This window comes from Vanessa tameamea, chromosome 9 (assembly GCF_037043105.1).
Source record: "Vanessa tameamea isolate UH-Manoa-2023 chromosome 9, ilVanTame1 primary haplotype, whole genome shotgun sequence".
Taxonomy (NCBI): domain Eukaryota; kingdom Metazoa; phylum Arthropoda; class Insecta; order Lepidoptera; family Nymphalidae; genus Vanessa; species Vanessa tameamea.
Genome location: NC_087317.1, coordinates 10,400,302 through 10,422,786, shown reverse-complemented (window position 1 = coordinate 10,422,786; position 22,485 = coordinate 10,400,302). Strand labels below are relative to the sequence as shown.

The 22,485-nt window shown below is 32.7% G+C and overlaps 1 protein-coding gene across 1 annotated transcript; it reads left to right on the top strand.

Annotated features, from left to right (window-relative positions):
- Positions 1-8,376: 8,376 nt before the first annotated feature.
- Positions 8,377-20,504, top strand: LOC113396972 (pre-mRNA splicing regulator USH1G). Its single transcript, XM_026635077.2, has 9 exons — positions 8,377-8,778; positions 13,882-14,025; positions 16,480-16,701; positions 16,864-17,087; positions 17,679-17,839; positions 18,473-18,636; positions 19,095-19,220; positions 19,546-19,667; positions 20,222-20,504. The coding sequence occupies exons 1-9, from the start codon at positions 8,756-8,758 to the stop codon at positions 20,491-20,493; spliced, it is 1,458 nt and encodes a 485-aa protein (XP_026490862.1). The 5' UTR covers positions 8,377-8,755; the 3' UTR covers positions 20,494-20,504.
- Positions 20,505-22,485: the final 1,981 nt, after the last annotated feature.

The following is a 22,485-nucleotide window of genomic DNA, read 5'->3' as shown; positions in this document are numbered from 1 at the left end:
TTTCAGTGAAATACACGTACAGTCTTACATATTATCTTAGTTCCCAAGGGCTAACCTTTGTGCATAGGTGATGTAAGGAACAATTATTTATTATTATTATTTCTTAGTGAAAATTTCTATGGGCGTTAGACCAATTTTACAAACGACATTAAAAAAATCTAAACGCAATTCGAGTATATCGATATGAAATATTATCTTAATACTATAATTGGTACTCTTTGTAATCCGTTCATATTCCTTTTTGCAAGATGGCGTCAGATAATCAAATTTATCTAACTACGCACAACAATCTGTAATATGTAGCCATCATTAATCTTTACTTTGCTCATTTCCGATGAGGTTAACAAATTTCAGGTATTGTGCTCCTACTCAAACATAAATTACTGGATTATTGATATCCACCTGAGTATGAATACTATCTACTAGTATCGACCAGTTATCCTACGAGTCAAACAATAGTTTTTTTCGCTGTTTCAACGTCAACGACAACGAGGGTGCGTGAAGCAGTAAGAAGTGGCAATTACAGAAATTATAAATTGGATGACATACTTGACAAGCTGGTTATAGGAAAACTATAGCCTCAAAAAAAGTAACATCGTACACCTGCTTATTTATAAATAGCACAGTCTATATGACATTCATTTTAAATTAAGTTTTTTTAACCACCTAATAGCATTTAGACCTCATCAGCTAAATATACAACATTAACACCTTCAAACAATGCAAATAATCATTATAATAGCATAGCAGATGTTTATTTATTATAACCTACCTACTGTAATAGTCATCAGGCGCAAGACAAAGCTAGCCACCCCATTCTTATCTCTATTTCAGATCGCAATCAGTGCCGCCATGTTTGATGCCATTATGAATCAAGTTCCCGCCTTTTTACTTTTTTCCATTCGCTAGGCACCGGCGTCAGATCTCACAGCCGATAACTTCTTTATTATCCTGGATGATTTTTTAATCTGTTCCTACTGTTAGTGGTCATGTTTCACACATTTTATTATTATAGTTTGTGAAATGTAAATTGCAATGGCAACAATACATATTAAAAGATAAAAAGGTGTTAAACGTATTGTGCTATTTTTTAGATTGCATTGATAATTTATTTATTAGTGCATTTATTTCAGCCAATGAAATAATTATTATATTAAGTAAAAATAAAATAGTAGGTACGTTTAAATAAATAAATTAAATATACGAAACAATATTAGACTTTATCTTTAATAAATAAAAATAAATAACAGATAACAGAGTTTCTAAAGATTTGTGAAAAGTAGAAAATTGGAAAAACAAGGGCGTGGAGGCAAGTTTCAAAGTTGGTCTCTAAGTAGATTTTCCAATTTGAAACTCGTTACAGACGGAAAGGAGTTTTCAAGACTACACTACAAGTTACACGAAACGTTTACGATACGACATCGATGTACAGCTAGGTTAAATAGTTTTCATGTACAATTAGCTTACACATTACTCACACATATGCATTTTAATGTATGTATTAATAAATAAGTTGCCTAATCCCGGTGTGCGTTACAATATTTTTTTGTAACAGTTTTATTTGATACGACTCGCGCGTCAATGTTGTTATAATAGAAACATAGCAAGTGTCAGCAGGTATGTAAACAAAAATCTACTTCTATAAATAAATGATTTGTAAGCAGAAACCATAACTAATTATTGTTTCGTTGGAAATTAAAGGTTTTCCTATGCATAAAGATAAAACGAATTGGGAGATACATCCTTGCTGTCGTTGCTCTAAATATACATATCGTGTCGTTACCGTCCCGTTATATCTAAACCAAACAAAGCCTTTTTCACTTGAACTCGACCCAGGATTTATTGGTGAACTTCACTGAACTTCGAAAGAGAGACGGATGAAAATTGTCAGCGCAAGTTATTTATTGTGAACTTATAAACTTTAAAACCAGTGTGAAACGTGTAACTGTTATAAAAGAACAAGTAATCATAAAATAAATAAGATTTTCTGGATCATATACCAGACAAACCTATCTCCAGTTTCTGAACGTTTGGATGAACTGCTTTGATCTTAACGCTCATCGATCGCATAACGTCAAAGGCTGCTTTCGACCAATGGTCATTCAGTTTAAGGCCAAATCAATCCATTCAATCTTTATCAGAGACAGAAACTGGTGATTAGTAATTTGAAATCAAACAATCTATACGCTTTTAATATAATTTTCGGTTAAACGAAACGTTACGCGAATTAATGAAATAACTTTCACATAAAACTATTTTGAAACAAGTTAATTTTGACAAATTTTGAAAAACAGATTTTTAGAAAAATACGTAAAAGCGTTTGTGTTCTTTCTATAAATACATGTTTTAAATTAAGTAGTATAATATTCATTTGAATAAGCGTAAACCACCAATTCTTGTCACCGTTAAGCTCAACGACACCCTAGAGTTTTATCATGGCCAATATCCTTTTAAGTATCGCTATATAAATGTACATTTGCAAAATAAAATTAAGTAATTATTTGATCATCACTAGGGCATAATGGCGTCGCTTCCGGCGCGGCGGCCATTAGTGGCCATTTCCTGCCGGCTTCCGCTTAAACAGCGCCGCATTGTGGCATTTTCTAACAACTCTGAGTGTTAAATACATTTGTTAATGTCTCATTAGAAAAATGCTGACGATTGAGCAATTTATAATTTACTTGAGTGTATTATTACGTTTGCCTGTAACTTTTTTGATTACATTTAATTGTTTTTTCTTTTGTTTATGCTGTCAGAATGATTTTTTTAACACAAAATAAATGTGTCAAACAGCTTGTACTTAATAATAATAAATTTTAATTAATTGAAACGATACTTTTTGTAATTTTTATAATTGAAATTGAGTTATATTAAAAATGACGACTATTATTACCAAAATTACCTGTCAAGCGAATACGTATATAAAAAGACGAAACATCTCACCGTAAGTATGAAGTTTCCTGCACTTAATGGAGGATATACAAACAGCGCTAAGTGGCGGAAGTCAAGTTAGATCGATTGTCGATGACTTGTAACTTAGCTATAGAAAATATTATTGAAGTGTCAATATATTTGTAACAGGCGTTAGATTATATTATCTATACACATTACCTCTTCAAATATAACCGATGGCCCAATGATTAAAGCTCGTAGATCTTAACCGATAATCACAAGTTCGAATCAAAGATAACATTTAATTTTTTATTACAAGAAATTCTGACATTTGTGCGTAAAAATGAACCCAAAGTGGAACATGTTGGAGCAAGTTTTTAAAGCGTTCTTTTAATACAATGACAGGCCTTTGGATGGCTCTAGTTATTAAAGTGGATTTATTTACCTTCTAACCTTGGTTTTTGGCGCAAAATAAATATATAAATTCATATGTACTTATTTTATATTCTGGTTATAGGTAATTCGACGTATTCCCGTTAGGAGGTAATAGGGATGACTATTTGCGATAATTTTAACCCCATATGGATTATACAAAAGTGAACCATTTTTGAGTTATCGTGTTTTTTAGATTTTTTCAAAGTAAGTCAAAAATGCAACTTCAAAAATTTATTAAAAAAAGTATCAATTAAAATCTATTTTTTTTTCTTCTGATTTATAAAAACATTTAAACACTGGATATTTTTCAATATTTAAACAATAATTATCGGTCCAAATTTAAAAATGCGAGACGGAAAATATTTATAATATTTTCACTTAGCTATTGAACTGTCCCGTGGATTCAACAGCCCCATGGATTCAAGGGGCCCTCACCTAAGTCGTCAAAGTCAAGAATAGACTATAATGCGAAAGACTCCATAACTTTATTAAATTAAACAGATCGTATGGTTTGCAGCCCTGCGAGTCCTGCAATTAATCAAACCCATTCAATTAATTTAATTCAAGTCTACGTTCAGATATGTCAGATATGTCTAAGAAGTATTTGCCCAGGGTCCCCTAAACTTACGGTCCGGCTCTGGTGGGCAACTATCGGCGAGTGTCAAGCATAGCTGTTACGCACACCAAGACATTAAAGATGGCTCGTTTGTTTTAGTTCTTTTGTAACTCGACACTCTGTCTAGGTATATGAGTAATCTAAGAATGCTTGTAAATAAAATATATTTTTCTATTGCTTTTTGATTACCATTTAACATAACATACGACATACACGAAGTATAATTTTATACAAATTGATAATTAAGTGGAGGTTACTCGTTATAAAAAATATTTATGGAAAACCCATTAAAATTCCGTTCGGCTGCAAGAGATGCTGCGGGTGACTGAGCCCGGGAAAAATTCAGAGGATTTTTTATCTGTTAGTTAAAAAACATACGCTTAAACTTTGTTGTTAGTTTGTTACATAATATATTAACAAGAAATTTATCGCCATGAACCCAACGTAATATTGTAATTTCCATAGTTTGTGCTTTTGGATTCTGGTATTCATTGATTGTAAACAAGAGAAACCGTCGGCAGGCGTTGTTTACCATGTCTATATATTATAAACAAAGCCATTTGTATAATAAAATCTTCTCCGCTGCATTTTTCACTATAAGTATTATGAAGAATGATTACAAAAGTAATTTAATCTATATTTATTTGAAGAACTAGAGGAATATTTAAGACGGTGGTTATGTCCCTAATATATGATTTATTTGTGATGATTATTCACAATAATTATATCTTTAGTGAGCTATATGTTTTAGTAGTTTTATCAGTTAGGGTTACAAACATGGGTTACAAAAAATGTCTTCCCGTGTATTTATTCTTTTTATTCATATATTTATGTCTCCACAGATATATTGTCCTTAGTATCTTTAATTGGTATTTTCCTTAAGTGGGCCTTCGTTACTCGTTTATTAAAATACATTTTGTTACAAAAGTCGATATCTGGCGAACCACAATAGGTATTCTAAGGAAGGCAAGGGATAGCTTAGTACATGATTATTTATTTGAAAATAAATGACATTGAATAATTTAGTAAAAGTGATGTGCTTAACAATATATACACAGAGGCTTACTAGTCAGTCAACGCGCCAGCTGATGACATAGATTGTCACCATGTCATGAAAATCTCAATAAAATGCAAATAACTTTTGAGATCTACAGTCTTGCGAGACTTGAACTAATTATTGGTAAAGTGATATAAAAACTAGATTTAGATGGGCATGGAGCCTCGGACCAGCAAGGCTCTTATAATGGAGCTATTATTGTGTTACCACGGAACCCCGAAGACAGTCTTTGCCTGATAAAAGTCTAGAGACGACGACGTATAGATCCTCCAATCGCTCCTGATAGACAAACAAACTTGCAATGCTATGTATATATCGATACTCAAGTTCTGAAATAAATTTGAAATGTTATTGAAAATGTTTAAGCGTAAAAACAAACAATATAATTATATTAATTGGCGCGCTCGGTTAAGCCCAATGATGTTAAATGAGCAAAACCACAAAATGCTAAAATGGCGCTGGCCGCTTCACCATTATATTGATTTCGACGCCATTAAAACGAACCGGAAATTAAAAAGAAATAAAAACATATTGCTTTCCCGCGCGTTCCGAACTTACCCAATTTGTACATTCGAGCTTCGGTATTTTTGGATAATCGAATACGTCCGACACGATTACATTCGGACGAAGTATTTACAACCTTATCTTTTGACACTAAAGTTGATTTTTATGTAGGAAATATTCGGTAAAATTTGTAACGATTTCGATCGGAATATAGGGTAGGTAGATTTTATTTGGCATGCCATTATTGTCAGCGCGATATGATTATTATATTATCGGGCGATAAACGAGCATAAAAAAGATATATCGGCAATCATCTCGTAGGGCTTATGACGTCATTACACATATTACGAAGTTCCGTATGGGTTTATCGGGCACGTACTGCCTAATTAGCTTTCTGATACAATGAGATACGATAAATCATAGTGTTTTGAGACATAGGAATGGGATCAGATAGTAATGAGGTGCAGTATGTTGGATACATTTAACTTATTAAAGTGGCAATGTTTACTGTCCCACTTTGATTATATTTTACTATTTACTTATATTTAACACAGTGCTTTAGCTGCTTACATTGGGATCAGAGTAATGTATGTGATGTTGTCCAATATTTATTATTATTATTATATTTAGTTGTATTATGTCTCTAGCTATCGACGCTTTAAATTGGTATAGTTAAAGAAATGTTTATGTTAACTGTTAAAATTAAAAATTGATAAATTAAATTATTTATATTTTTTGTGACATTGTTTAAATATCAATTTAAAAATTATATTAAGACAAAATTTATAAAAAAATCTTATTATATAAAGATGTCTGGTTTTAGGTTCGGATTCCAACACAGAACTGATTAAGAACAATCATTGTTATTACTAAGATCATTGCAAATCTATGCGAGTTTCTTCTCGCAGGGGGCTGCTTTTCACAACGACGGTAGAGTTGAAATATTGTCGAGTCAAAAATGCTTTATTGTAAATTTGAATAAAATACATTTGATAGTATACGATGTTTAGAAAAATCATAGATATGGATATGACCTGCAGAAAGGTGGATCACAACAATCAACATAAATAAATTCCTTAGACTGGTTGTCTTAAGATCTCATAAATCTTATTAAGATTTATTTAACTACAAAATATTATTAAAAGGAAGATTTTTATTCATTACGGTATAAAATGTTAAACACTTGAGTACCTTTTATTTTATTTACAGTTGTGATCAGTTGATCACATCACTTCGGCAGCCACAACAATTAACATAATATTACACAGGTGTGTCAATAACAGGATTACGAATAATAAAATTTATCTTAACAATGTAATAAATTAATGTAAATCTTTGATATCATGACAAAAGAAAATAATAAGTGAGTAAACTGGTAATTCTGGGATATACCTATCTTGACATAACTGGCCAAACTTCGTAATCATCTCTTCAACGGGTGCAAAAACTTCTACCCGGCTGCAATAAGCAGACACAATTCTCTACTTTGAAAATAGAATTCGATTTTAATGTTTTCTTTTAGTATAGAGAAACATATTTCATACAGACCTTAAGGCTTAGGGTTACCCACTGCCGAACTTTAATTCCGTCGCCAAACAAGCATACTTTGTTTTACTGCGTTCCGTTCGTAGTGTGAGTGAGCCAATAACACAAGTGACATAACAAATTACATCACATAGCTGGCATCAAATTGATGGTCTAGAGAATAGTTTATATCTCAAAGGGAAAATTTGGGAAGAAATCCACTTTCAAAACCTCTGCCAGCCTAATATTAAAAAAATATATCTTTTAGTCATAAACTAACAAAATATACTTATATTTACTATACTTTCACTAATCTCCAATATTGCTGTTAATTTACAACACCAATAAAAATTATTAGTATATTTACATAACGTCAGATAACGTTTTAACGAATCATGATTGTTTTACCGCTGATTGTCGGCAATGGATCAGTGGAGAGGTACATGTGAAACGCATTAACCGATAAATAGCTAATGGATCACAAATATTTGTGCAAGTCCTCGACACCACTAAGTACGGTAGATCTACTCGGATGAAACGATTTCATATCACATCCTTTTAACAATCCATTCGTTTCAGTAATCCTTTTAATAGGTGATTGTTTTGGCTTCTATCTACTAGTACCCATTATGTAAATTAATGTGTTTAGAATAAACGTAATATCACAAAAAAAGATAATACGTGTATTAAATTTATATCTATATATAAGCTTAAATTTAAGCAAAATCTGAACAACTCCGAAATTTGTTTAAATTGTTGACAAAACCACAAATTTGGGACCAATTAACAACCAAAATTATTGTATTTATGTATGTATGTCGGCGAAACAATTTGGTTTTGGGAAACTGAAATTTTTAATATGTTCTTTTTTTTCCATTATTCTCAGGTTAATCTTGAATTGCCAATTCTTGACAATAACAATAACAATCAAATAAAGAATATAGGTACCTATGCGGTGTTTATTTGCATCTCACATATTTTTTTTATGTAACATAAACGCAACAACTATAGCTTTAGCAACATAGTTAGTACATGTCTATTTTAAGTCTTATATATTATAATTATAATTTATAACACACTGTTTAGTTTTTGTTTAGAATATAAAAGAATTTAAAATAATATTCATATTTTTATATTTAATAATACTTACCGCCATCTAGTGGTGAGAATTGTAAGCAAGATGTTTACTATTCATTAATAGATGGCCTAAGTTCAGTGATACTTCGTAAATTTTATATTTCAATAAGAGATGTAGAAGTTTTGCAATAGATGGCGCTAACATTTATCAACGAGGTCATTGTAATCTATTGTGGCTATATTCACTGTGGCTCAGTTGGTATTCGTTTTTTTTCTCACGAATCAGGTGTACGTTGGTTAAGTTCGTTGTAACATAACATACAACTTTAAATTATATACATAAACAGTATTAATTCAAATTGACGAAATTACATTTTTGCAAATAAATTGTCTGTATTGTAAAAAAGTTCCATTGTGTAAAAATACTGTTGCACAATAAAAATAAAATATATCAGTGTTTTATGAAAAAAAATTATGATACAAATAAAACTATACAATTTAAAAGAATTAAAGTGTAAGGTGTGACAAAGCAGAAACTTTCTCGTGTTATCAATTTCGCGGTTTTAGACAAAGTTATTGAAAATGAGTTGAACAAACTTTTGCCCAAGTTTTATGAGAATATTCAAATAAGAGTGTGAAAAAAGTACAAAATGACTACAGATAGATTTCACAAGTAAGTACATACCCATGTCACAGTATTTTGATTGGAATTCCGATTATCTGACCAGTCGAAGAGATAAGATTATATTATTCATCGATGGTTCTAGCTGACGACAGAATAAGCAATTATCTATTTCTGACTCCTTTTTTAAAACAAGAAACCGTATTGTTGCGTTTTTAACTTATTTAAATAACGATTGTAAATCAAGCTAAATTAGTTCGCGAAAGTGAAGCCTTATATTGTGTATATACAAAATTTAAAAATGCTTCAGCGCTTTATTCATATCACTTATTCATTAAATTAAATTAGAAGATTGCTAATTAAAATAATTGCTTCACGCTGGTTCACATGCCGCATAGAATTAGATGCCTAAATTGTTAAAAAAAATATTAAAAAAAGGTATTATATATTTTGTTACTAGTTAATAATAACAATTACAACAATATTATTCGTACGAACGAAATATATTTATTAAAGATTTAAAACAAAACATCTGTTGAAATGCTTTCTATGGTTACTGTTAACAGTATCCACGTATAAGATGCTTGATCAATTTTGTTCAGCACTATTTCGAATTAAACTACGATAAAATAATATTCGTTATCCACTTCAAGTTATAGTACATTAGAAATGGATAGCAATATTACCAGATATATTAAATTTGTGGTTTACAAAATAAAAGCTTCCAAATTGGCAAGAGATTGCCATTATGTGGTTACAGATTTACTTAGAAAGGTTAAGATAACGTACATGTAAACATGCCTAGAACTAAAAAAAAAGGAATATCGCATACTATCAAAAAGAACTTTAAGCAATGGTATTAAGACTAATTATTATTAAACTCTTCCTCAAAGTGCGTGCCAACTAGAAATCGGATATTCTCTAGTTAAGTACTGGAAGTGATATCCAATTTCTATAATCAAGTAACTGTTAAGACAGGCTTCTTCCGTATGCGTGTGAAGAAAAACCTCCGACTTAATGATCAAAACAAATTAGTTAGTATTAAAAATATATATCTATTTTAAGCTAAATACTTTTGAGCATCCATAACAGGTGGTTCCAGTTCATTCTCGAACGAGAAGAGGGTCTATTCAGACAACACTTGTCATGCTGGCCGTTTAAAAACGTGAAATCTAAGATTCTGTGGCTATCTAGTAGTCTACTTAACATGGAGCCATATGTAATACTAGTTAGCCATATCTGTGCTCCTAAATCTGAATGAAGGTGACTTAAAAAAAGACGCTTTGTAGAATTAAGCTTTATTAATGTAAATTTTTATGGCATTAATAATAATTCCGTATGTTATTATTACGAATTCAAACCAACTGAAATGAACTCGCACACAATGAGTATAACCTGTGTACCGAATACCGATATGGATTTGTCACGAAAATTACCGCGAATCAATTCGGTTAGTTCGTCAAAATTATTCAGGACATTGAACCGCTTTGACGGCGCATGGACCGTGTTTCCTACAACCTTACACTTCCGTAAACTGTCCGCTGAGCTCCTGACAAAAGGTCCGTGATAATGAAACAAATACACTATTGCAAATTATGAAAAAAATCGATGTTTAATGACGTTTTATGCAGCAATCTAAAAATATTAATTTTATAATGAATTTCACCTAAATCTTTAGCTGATAAACAGACTAACATAACTGGAGTCCTGTACAAGTGTGGATTATAAAGTAAAAAGATTGTAAAGTTCACTCGAAGACATTGTGAAAACACCAAATATTCAATACCATAATAAGCTGGGACATGTTAATTTGAATGAAGTCAACTTTTATAAGATTAAATTATAAATAAATAATTACAAATTACAGCTTAACACTTCTTAAAAACCTAGTTATTATATCTGATAAACTAATTATATGCGAAAATCTGGGAAACATATGATTCGTTAAAAGGCAACGGTTAAAATTTATCAGTCAACAAACAATAGTTCACCCTGCATGTATACGCTTCAGTAACTTCGCCCGTATGAGGGATAAAAATGTTGCAATAATGACATTAACAAAACAAATTCGAACCTAACGTCGAAGGAATTAGATTCAGTTTAAAACTGATCTAATATTATCAGCGTATCGATCAATGCAGGTGTCAGGTTAGTGAAGTAACCTCATAGCGATATACTAAACGCAGAAATAACTAACCTTGAAGATTTTTATAAATACGTATCTCTCTGTTTTTGTCTTTGTCTTTGCAGTGTCTTGTCTTAAACTTTTACCCAGGTGACTTTAGTTCCAAAGTTAAAAATGTCGTAATGATTTTCTACCATCTAATCTAAAATTGAACCTGTACGAATCTGGCATTGTAGTCTTCCTCAGACAGCTCGATGCATCCAATATCCTAAACGTTTTATTCTCGCTTGGAATATTCATTTAAATTACGACGTGATGCTAGCAACATATCAGGATATAGTTATGAAGGGCAAAAATTGGATATATAATATATATAGTTTTACCGACATTTCTTATATAAGTATATATTCTTATATAACAAACTATTCGTTATAAAAGAATATATACTATTTATTAAAGTCACGCAACTTCTGATTTTGTAAAGCTCTACAAACCTTTACCTATATTCTGTTTAAAAGTAATATAAAAATATTGTTAACCGATAAAATCAATACAAATAACGCGAAACCACGAAAAAAAAAAACAAGGTATTTTTTATAATATAGTTTTTTAATGTTCAGGTCATGATCAGCAAACAAAAAATCGAATGTGTCAAAAAATATTTAAATAAATAACGATATTATACAATGTTGTCAAATTAATAAACAGGAATAATATATTTGTGAATGAATGAATAAGGCGAGCAATTGATTCAAGTTTTGACAGATCTTAGGTATTTAGTACCGTTCTGTGAAATAGTACCATTGTTCGCGAGGTGAATAACCACCGGTACCTAACCATTTGCTATTAGTCATCTAATCTCATCATCAGATGTGACATTAATCGCAATAAACTTACAAAACTTTGAAGGTATTTCCCATAAAGTGTTTTTTTTTTATAACATAACATGTCGTAGACTGCATTTCGAGATGGTCCGGTGGTTAAAAAATGTGACTTAATTGAAGATTGCGGCTACCAGCCACCAACACCCATCATTTTCATGATATTTTCAAAACATCGTGAGAATACTTGCATGTCTGATAAAAATATATATCATTTATACATCATACATTTCAGAGTTTCAGATAATACGAAGTTATATAAATGTAGAACTGATAAAACAAATTACTTAGATATTCACAATTAATTTACGATAATCCACCTCAGGCTGGTATCTTTTATCTATTAAATTTTTTATATTATTCTTTTTATCTTAACGTCAATATTGTAAACGTACTAAGTGTAATAAAAAACGGTCACAATCATTTTAATAAAAAATAATAAACACACGAATTTGGGCCGAAATTATACGTAAAAAATTTATCTTCTGCTAAGGAGAAGTTAAGCATCAGGCTGCTCCAATTCTGATGGGTATAATGACGATTTAGATAGTAACATCTGGTGCATACTCTATTTTCTCAAAAAATTAAGAGACGGTAAATCGATTACAATTCTAAAAATTCAGGCGCAGGACCAAGGAGTATAAAGAATTTCCAGAAAAAACCCAATAATAACCTTTGATGATCCGACTCCGGTTTGAATCCAAGAGGTCGGAATCTCATAGTTAGCCATTTGGGCAACGATGAATTGATATGACAATTAATCTGACGCGTACAGAGTACCTCACAATGTTTTCCTTCTCCAGCGACTTTATCGAACACAAAATCATTTATGAACACAAATTAGGTACATGAGAACCCGATTGTACTTGTTCAGATTTGATCGGCCTGGTTGGATTGGTTTTCGGTCCAGTAGGCTATCTTTATTTAATTAAAAAGAAACGTTTGGTAAAATTACTCTCGGTAGCCCGTAAAAAACTCTCTATTTAAAATGTATATTTCATATGCACATAGGTAATACGTAAATTCATTTCTACTTAATTATTTTATTTTTCCTTTATACATATATCCACAAACATTTGTTCCTGAACTTACTAAAACTGTCAATTTTGTTTTGTGCAATAATGTAATAAAAAAAATACAGTTTTTTTTTTAATGTATGTCATACTGTGTACAAAGTGCGTTGATCCACGGCAGCCTATGAGCCGCTTCAGCGCTATCGGCTGGGAGACTGTTCACACGGCGACGTTGCCTCATCACGGTGAAAGTCATTCATTATTAGCTATTGTTACACCTTGTCATGACATGCTTCACTTTTCATTGCTTCCGACCATTTACGTTAATACTATTGTTATAATTTTATTCTTATTATAGTATTACAATTGCTGGGATATAGTGTATTACGCACAATCGTTATTGTTTTCAACCTAAATCTGTCCAACTGCACTATTTGAGTTGAAAATAGTTCTTTACTGGCTCTATATCTTATACAGTTGCAAATTCCGTGTTAGAGCACTAAAAGTAACGTGGTTATTGATTTAAAATAATATCAATGGAGTATCGATGTTCTATGCATCAGAGAGCACGTAAAACCGTTATTCTGAATCTGTTTGATTGGGTCGCAACGCCCTCCCATCGAACTATTAGTAAGGGAGTAGAATAGCGTGCTTCTGTACTACTTTCAACACACCGGTTACATAAAATCTTTGTGGGTTGAAGTGTAGAATACATTGCGATATGTTTTATTTTTTTATGATATGTAGGCGGATAGCAGCGGTCCTCCTGATGTAAGTGGACACCACCGCCCATAGACAACGGAACTGTAATAAATATTAATAATTACTTATATCGCCAATGCGCCACCAACCTTGGAAGCTAAGATGTCATGTCCCTTGTCTCCGTAGTTCAACTAGCTAACTCAACCTTCAAACCGGAACACAACGATACTTAGTACTGCTGTTTGGCGCTAGAATATCGAGAAGCCCTACCACCAGGTGAATGTAGTTATTGTAGGTATATATGTAGCTTATATATGTATGACTTTAATATACAATAATGATAATCATACAGAAGTTTCTCATTAATTTGTTCGTATCGTTTACGTGTGAACTTATAAAAATATGAATACCTATTATGTTAATGTAATTTCAGAGCTGCCAAGGACGGACTGTTGGAGGTCCTGCGAGAAGCGACGAGAAAAGAATGCAACAACAAAGATGAATCCGGTATGACGCCGACATTATGGGCGGCCTTCGAGGGTCACATAGAGGCGTTGAGGCTGCTGTGCGGACGAGGGTACGTAGATACAGTATTAGACGTGTAACGAATCTTTTCGTTTGTGTATGACTAAATACAAAACGAACACATAATAAATAGCAGTCCTCGTCATACAGAGGACTTCATATATAGATGACTAGTTGTCGACCGCGCCTTCGTTCGCGTTTTAGAGTTTGCTCGTCAGGTGTTAAGCATAAAATATCCTTGTGGTTCAGGCTTGATTGATACCAAATTTCATCAAAACTGTTTGGCCGTGAAAGAGCAACAAATATATATATAGACCGACATACACACAGACTGAGTTATACTTGTCTTGTAAAGTTGTCTATGTCTATATATGGTATTTGACAGTACTCCAGTATTGTCTCCGTTATCTTAGAGTAGGGTCTATGCTGAAGGAGTCTGTAGTCTGTAATAATCAGTGTATAGTGTAAATATTAACTAAACAAGACTTATGAACTTAATAAAGATAATTACACAGACAAACGTATACGAACAAAAACGAGAACCGGCAAGGTATTTAGTTGTTACAATTTTCCGTTATTAAATACAATTGAATTAGTATTAATCAACGATTGGTAACTATTTTTTATCATATCTACAATCTACTACCCGTCCCGAATCCGCACGGGCTGAATAAGGGTTTACAATTTTACAGAAACGCTTGTATTGTAATACGTAAACCGATTGGTGGCGACGCACGCAGGTGCATAGGCGACGTTGATTTTCTATGACATCTTCAACAATCGTCGTCATATTTCGCCCAATTAACACAAAACCTCAATTAATTACACACATAACCCTGAATCAATGAATCACTCATGAAACCGTTTAAAAACCGTTTGGTAATTTTTGACTACACAAGCGAACAGATAGGAAAATATGGCGCTTGAATTTGTTTTATTTAATATAACTTCAAATTAGATACCCCTCTTTTTTAATCATAAATATTGATTACCACGCATTATTTTTCCTCAAAAGCAAGGAACCCCAAATACTGATAATCCTCTAATGTTAATACGTTTAATACAGTGAAGATTACGTTTATGTGAGCTTATCGTAATGCTATTGTAACTCATTTGCTACTGAATTTCATTTATTCTAATAATTTCGATATTAAGCTTTCGATTGAAATGAAAATAAATGATAGAATATTTGTAAAAGCAAAAAATTAATAAAAATTTTGCTAACCATATATTTTATATCAATATAGATAAACCTAAAACTTTTGATTACTGATTGATCGCACTTTTTCCAAGATAATAATTGATAATGTCAATGATTATTATTCATTTTAATATGAAAATTATTGTAAAAGACCGAATATATAATATATTCGGTCTTTTAACTTCTGGATGAACGGCCAAGTTAAATACATGGATATTAAATATATTATTCATGTGCTTAATTTGTATTTATAATTCATGTCGTGCACGCCGGTGAAGGATATAATCGCGAAGAACCTCCGTGAGGGATGAAAATCTATCACTGTTCCAACCCACATTTAAACACCGCTGTGGAGTAAGCTCCAAATCTTCGCCTCAAAGGGGCGAGGAGGTATTTGCCCAGCAGTGAGACCGGTATCCGGTATTCACCAAGACCTAGAGAGATAGGGCAGCGCGATAAAATACATCTCAGTCCATAATAGGAGACGGGAGATTTGACATGGCAAATGCTCTTCTTTTTATTGAATACTAGCGACTCGCCCCGACTTCGAATGGGAGCAATTTATTAATTATGATAATGATAGATATAATATAAATGTAATTCATATCCCATAGCAGAATTTTACTACTTGTTTTTTAGAAATTAATCATTAGTTAGTATTAACAAATTTTACCTCTTTGTCATAGTAAATATAATAGTTGATCTAAGGCTATGTCTGGTGTTGAACTCAATATTAGCTCCGAAGTGAAGGATATCGTAGGCGAAAATCAGTATATTTAAAGAAATGCTGATTTTTATCTGCCAACCCGTGGCTGCTCGGTCGAGCAGAACAGAACTCTTCCTACTTTTTAATCGGAGAGGATGCATTTTACTTTACATAAGTTTGATGTTAATCCACAGTGAAGCATAATGTGATATACTAACAGCGATACAAATCCTAATTAATTTATTCGCAGAAATATTTTATCTATCTTTTGTGTTGACACGTTTAATTAAAATTTATTTGTAAACAATAATTTTACTGTAAAAGTTACCTTTATTAAATAAGATACAAATACAAGTTTTAATTCAATATTGTTATTGTTATTTCTGTTATTAAAATCTTAAATAAATTAAAAAAGAATAAATATATTTTTTAGCATTTAGAATCAATTTACAATAATTTGCACTTTCATTTGTGTGCATTCCAAACTATTGGAGAACATTGGCGGCCAATGTCTCTCGTTCATTACCTAACAAAAAGAACTGATATTGATTATATGTATAATACAGACACATTTTAGTTAACAATTTTTATTATTCCAGGGGAGAGCCTGACAAAGCCGACTACTTTGGCAATACAGCCCTACACCTCGCAGCCGCAAGAGGACATAAAGAATGTGTTACGTTCCTTGTCAATTTTGGAGCCAACATGTATTCCATAGACGTAGATGGACACACGGCACAGGAGCTGGCTGGAATCAACGGTCGAGACGACATTTTACGTTTTCTGGACCAAGCGACGGGGAAATTGGAGCATAATGACAAGTATGACTTTATGAATGACTTTATAAACGAGTAACGGTTTTTTTTAGGTTGAAATTTTTTGAGTTTTTTAAGTCTATGAATATTATTTAAGCAGTCGAGACGAAAACATCTAATTCGGTACATTATATTAGAAACTACAATTAGTTAATTTACAAATTTCAGAAAAAAAGCGAAGTCATTAAAAGAGAAGGCGAAAAAAGATCACGAGAAAGTACAAAAACAGTACACGAAGAGGCAAAGTAAAGCAGAAGTGCTGGCGGAGAAGGAACTAAAGAAATTGGCTAAGGAATGGGAGACTGGATACGAGGACATCACGCCGATGCCTCACAGGCCCAGTAATGTTTTAATGGCTTTAAAGCAAAAAATGACTCGATCTTCAAGTCAAGGTTCGTACGAAAGTGCTGATATTTAACTCCAAAACATAGTTCATTCAACTACACAAAACATCTGTATTAATTACTATCAGTATTTAAGACGGGATATTTACCATGTTTTTTATTTTTATTTGGTGGAGCTCGATATTTCGACATTATCTACGAATGTCTTGTTCACGAAACTCATTCTGTATTAATATTTAAAATTTTTGTTTTTGTTATTTTAAGAATCGACGTCGAGTCGACTTTATTTTGTATTTACTTTAAATAAAATTCTTGCAAAAACTTCTATCGATACAGACTTATTTGACTTTAAATTAAATTTACGTACATTGATTGAGAATTTCATCTCGCCCAATAACATCCCTGGCTTGCGCTCTGTGAATAAATATGTAGAGATATTCTTTCTCTCACTTTGTCTTTGAATTTTATGTTTAAATCAAGTGGGAGCAGTTTTGTTACTGTGATTATATTGACTAATATCTTTTTTATTTACCAAAGTCCAAAAAGTATATACTGTAAATAGCTCTCTTGTCTTAATTAAATATGGAAACATCTTTGATCTTAATGTTTAACGTTAATGTAAATAATTTCTTGACTCAGGGAATCTGTTGGAAGAACAGCCTCGGCCAACGTATAGTGCGCTGGTGGGGACGGTCAACTCCGGTGCGAGGGGGCGCGGCGCGGTCTACAAGAAAGCTCTCGCCAGTAAATTACGAAACGGTACTTTGGGGAAGAATACACCAGCGAAAGACGATTTTAAGGTAAATGTCAATTATAACAGCCGTTCATATATTTATCGATCATCGTATGAATGAATGAGTTCCACCTTCTTGCCTTTTATTCTATCGCTAAGCAGTAATACAATATCGCTGTTTCAGTTTGGAGGTTGAGCGGTTATCTCGTGGTCAGTGACAAATTTTGTGTTAGAAATGATTTTTGTTTTCTTACAATACCACAGTCGATTTTGGAAGGTAGAACCACATACCAGCAGATAACCCATTTGGTCGTTTCCTAAAATAATATTATTTGTTTATTTAATAACACCTCTTGTCAGTTCCGAGATTTTTAATATTTATAACGTTAGAAATTACAAACGTATTTGATATCACGTGATCAGAGTGAAATCGACTCGAATTGAATGCTAAGACGACTTTAGTGCAGGTACAATCAAGCCCGTCTTAACACAGGGTGCAAAGGGGTGCGAAAAACCGGACGTCACGCTTTGAGGGACACCTCACTATTATAGTGGATCATAGATGAGACGCCCTAAAACTCTTAAAAATATTTTTTGGGAAATAGGGGAGACCTTTTAAAGACTGATTCCACCTGGGCGCTTGTTATACTAAAGACTGGATACAACGTAGCGCCATCAAGCTCGACATGGAACGTTCCAGGTGGGCGAGGTGGAGAAGGGTCGGCGCTCGGTGACGTCCCTGAGCGGGCTGCGGCGCGACTCGGAGGTGATGTACGTGGGCACGTTCGGCGCCGGCCCGCAGCAGCGCGGCGCCGTCGCCGACGTGTTCACCGACAACGAGCCCAGGAAATCCACTTTGACGAGGTCATTTTATATCACGTTTTTGACCGACGCTAACGTTTGTCTTTGTAATTATCTTTATTATATTTGAGTCATGTTTATTTACTATTTACACTATACACTGATTATTACAGACTACAGACTCCTCCACCATAGACCCTTCTCTAAGATAACCTGGAGACAATACTGGAGTACTGAAAAATACCTTATCAAAAGCAAATATATTTAGACATAGACAATTTTACAAGACAAATATAACTCAGTCTATGTATGTCTGTCTATCAGTCAAACCACTGAGCCTTAACTCCAATGAAGGACATAGGCATAATTTTTTATGTCTAACACTGATTAAAAATCAACTGCATCAACCTACTTACAGTTCGGCATGAGGTGGAATGATATCAAAATATATTAACACTCAAACAAATATACTAAGATCCATCTTTGTTTATATATGTATGTAAAGTGAGTTTATGTAACAGATCGGCCAGTCAGCCGGACTTCTTAGCAGCAGCGCAAGCTGAGGACAACGGTATCGGGCAGGAAGTCCTATTGCAGGAACCGGCGAGTATATTCGACAGACCGGGCTTCGGGAGCGTTGCATTCAGGTTATATAAATTCACTATATTCTATTTACGACAACTTAAATTTAAAAGAAAACATGATCAATAAAATATATAGATCCAGGCATCATAAATTCAACCGGAACGACGATACAAAGTATTGTCGTTCCGGTTTGAAGAGTGTGTGACCATCACCCATGGACTTCAGTTACCAGTGACCACTTACCATCATTGGTACCCCTTAATAAGTGGCCCATATCCAAGACTTCGTATGGCATATAAAAAAAAACATTATCAACATAAGACTTAAAAGTATTATATCTTGATTAATCATAATATAGAATCCTTGAACCTTGGATTTGTATTCCAGGCGGTCCATCACAGCGACTCTGAGTGCGCTACCAGCCAGCGAGGAGCTATCCATCGGCTCCGCCGGGTCTCTCGCCGCGAGACACGCCTACCAGCCCGCTGAGTGGAACTCGACACAATCCGGTGGGTACTTATTACTTGTTCTTAATTTTATTGACACTCGCTCCCTTGACAATAATGTTAATAGATAAAGTTTAAAATTATGAATGTAATCAATAATTTAAAAAAAAAATACTGTTACATTATAAATTACGTCACTAAATATACAAGGTTGTAAACATAGACAATAGAAATGTTTAAACAAAACAATAGTTCATTCAAATATTAAAAATAATAATAAATCTTACTACTATGTGAAAACGATTGTTTAATTTTAGTCAAGACAAAATGATATAAAAACTCAAACACTGTTAAGTGTCGTCAAATCGCAACTGTTCAAATACGATTTTTTTTATTACATATTTAATTCATATGAATATTTCATTGTATTATATCTTACTAATACTCTACAAATATGAAATTATGTATGATTACCATACCATGTTTAATATCAATGACATTTAAGTAGATTATGTTTTTGTAGTATTTTAGTGCTAATTTATTTATTTTTTAATTAAAAAATAATGACTAAGTGTAATTATGAACAGCCGAATAAGAGGTAGTTAATAACTTTCCAGGAAGCTCAACAATAACATCAGACGAAGAAGCCGAAGCGGAGGAGTCGGGGTACTCTTCACTCGAACGATTTCTTACTGCATGGGGCCTCGCGCAATATATACAGAAGTTTAAAGACGAACAAATAGATCTAGACGCCCTCATGTTACTCACTGAAAGCGATTTGAAATCTCTCGGCCTTCCTCTAGGGCCTTACAGGAAACTGGTCACAGCGGTGCAAGAAAGGAAACAAGCGCTATCTCACCCAGGACCTATGATCGATACGGCTATATGAATTGTTTTTTTTTTAATAATTTAATATTTTTTACAACAAATCAATTTATATTTTGATAAATACATTTAATAAGGACCCCATGTGTGATTTTGAAAACGATTTGTGTTGTGATAGTTTAGATAGATTTTCTTGTGCACAATTTAATTTTTATTATAAACCTTACACACAGTAAGTGTTTAGACTACTACGAATTTTTATATGAAATCGAAGTACATGTTATATTTTTTACTTTTATAAATTTAATTTTTCAATTATTTCTTAATGTTTTATCACTGTAATAAAGTTAATTGCATTAACTACACAAATTTATAAGAATATATTTTAGATTTTCTTTTTGTCTGTGTGTTTTTGCACAATTTCATTTGTTTCGTGTATTAAAAGTGATGATTAAGACAAGTCAAAATAATCTTAATGATAAAACTTGTGATGTGATACTCATTCCATTCCATCCATAAGCCATAATATTATATTTATATAAAATAAATATACATTTTTATTTTAGACTGCAAAGTTTTTTTTTTTAAATATACTCTACTAAAAAAACAAACATGTTAATTTTACAATTTTTATTTCGATATTTTAAATACAAATTCAAATGGAAAATATACTAAAATCTCCAATGATAATACATAATACCAAAATATATCTAAGTTGATTAATTTACAGTGATACTTAACTAAACAAATATTTAATGTGACTATGAAATATAAAATACACAATATTCCATGATATTAACGAATATAAGTAAATTTTGAAATGTCAAAGGACGGATTTATAAATTTCAGTCATATTCAAATATAAATTTATTGTGATATCATACAAAACTACAATTACGAATTTCTTCGATCATTGCTACATAACATGATTAATAGATAAAAAAAAAAAACTAGAATAAGATATGTTTTATTCTTATATATACGTATAATGAGCATTTAAGAATTCGTAAGGCACTTAATTCGATACGAAAGTATGCATTCAAACCGATTCAAAGGAATAATTACATCTTAAAGTCTTACGCTAAAAAAATTTGTTTTTCGATACTTATGGCGGAGTCGTGAACGACTTACTCCTAAATTATTAAAGTACCTACATTCATCTAACAAGTACCTTGATACATTTTATAACTAAATTCGTAATAAATTGTTCGAAAAAATGGAAACTCGTTAAGTTTCGAAATAACGGTGGTGTTAGAGTTTCGTAAAGCCGTGCTCAGAGGAGAGGCAGAAGTTCATTCGAAGCTAACATTTACATAAGGACTTTTTTTTCATAATAATTATTTTAGCTCTAACAAAATAATACTTACATTTGTCTATTTTTTTTCCGTACATAGACAACCTAAAGTTACCAAGCAATCTTCCATGTGACCTCTAATCGTCATTGTGATGATTTTGTCAGGTATAATTAAAATAAACCAAATCAGAACTACATTATTAAGAGTACTGTTCATTTTGAATCTTCGAATAACTTCAGCCTCTGCTTTAATAAAAAGTGCCAATAAGAACTAATTTTACTCTACCAGATTCGGGTCACCCATTATAAAAACAGTGTATGATTGTTACGACAATCGAGGAAGCAACTTTTATAGAAAAACATATGGGTGTGGCGTCATACACTGTAACGGCATTCGTTCGAAACTCGTAACCATTTAATATTATGACTCCATGCAATACAACCGCGCTAATACATGAATGCTAAGAACAAATTATTGTTTTTGGAAGACTGTTTTCTCTTGTTCCCCTTCGATTTGTAACGGCTCAGTTGACAATTGTCGTCGTGGTAGTACGCGTACTCCGGATAGGGTATGTACGCGCCGGTCACGGGGTCCAACGGGACCATGATCGGGAGGTCCATCATCGAGGCGGGCCGCTCGTCCGACGAGCCGGAGTCGTAGCCCTTGGGCTCGGCGTAATGCGGACTGGTGCTCGCCATTTGGTTCTCCACGTCCTGACTCTGGTTGCAGACGGGCACGCTGCGACTCGTGTCGGCCGACAC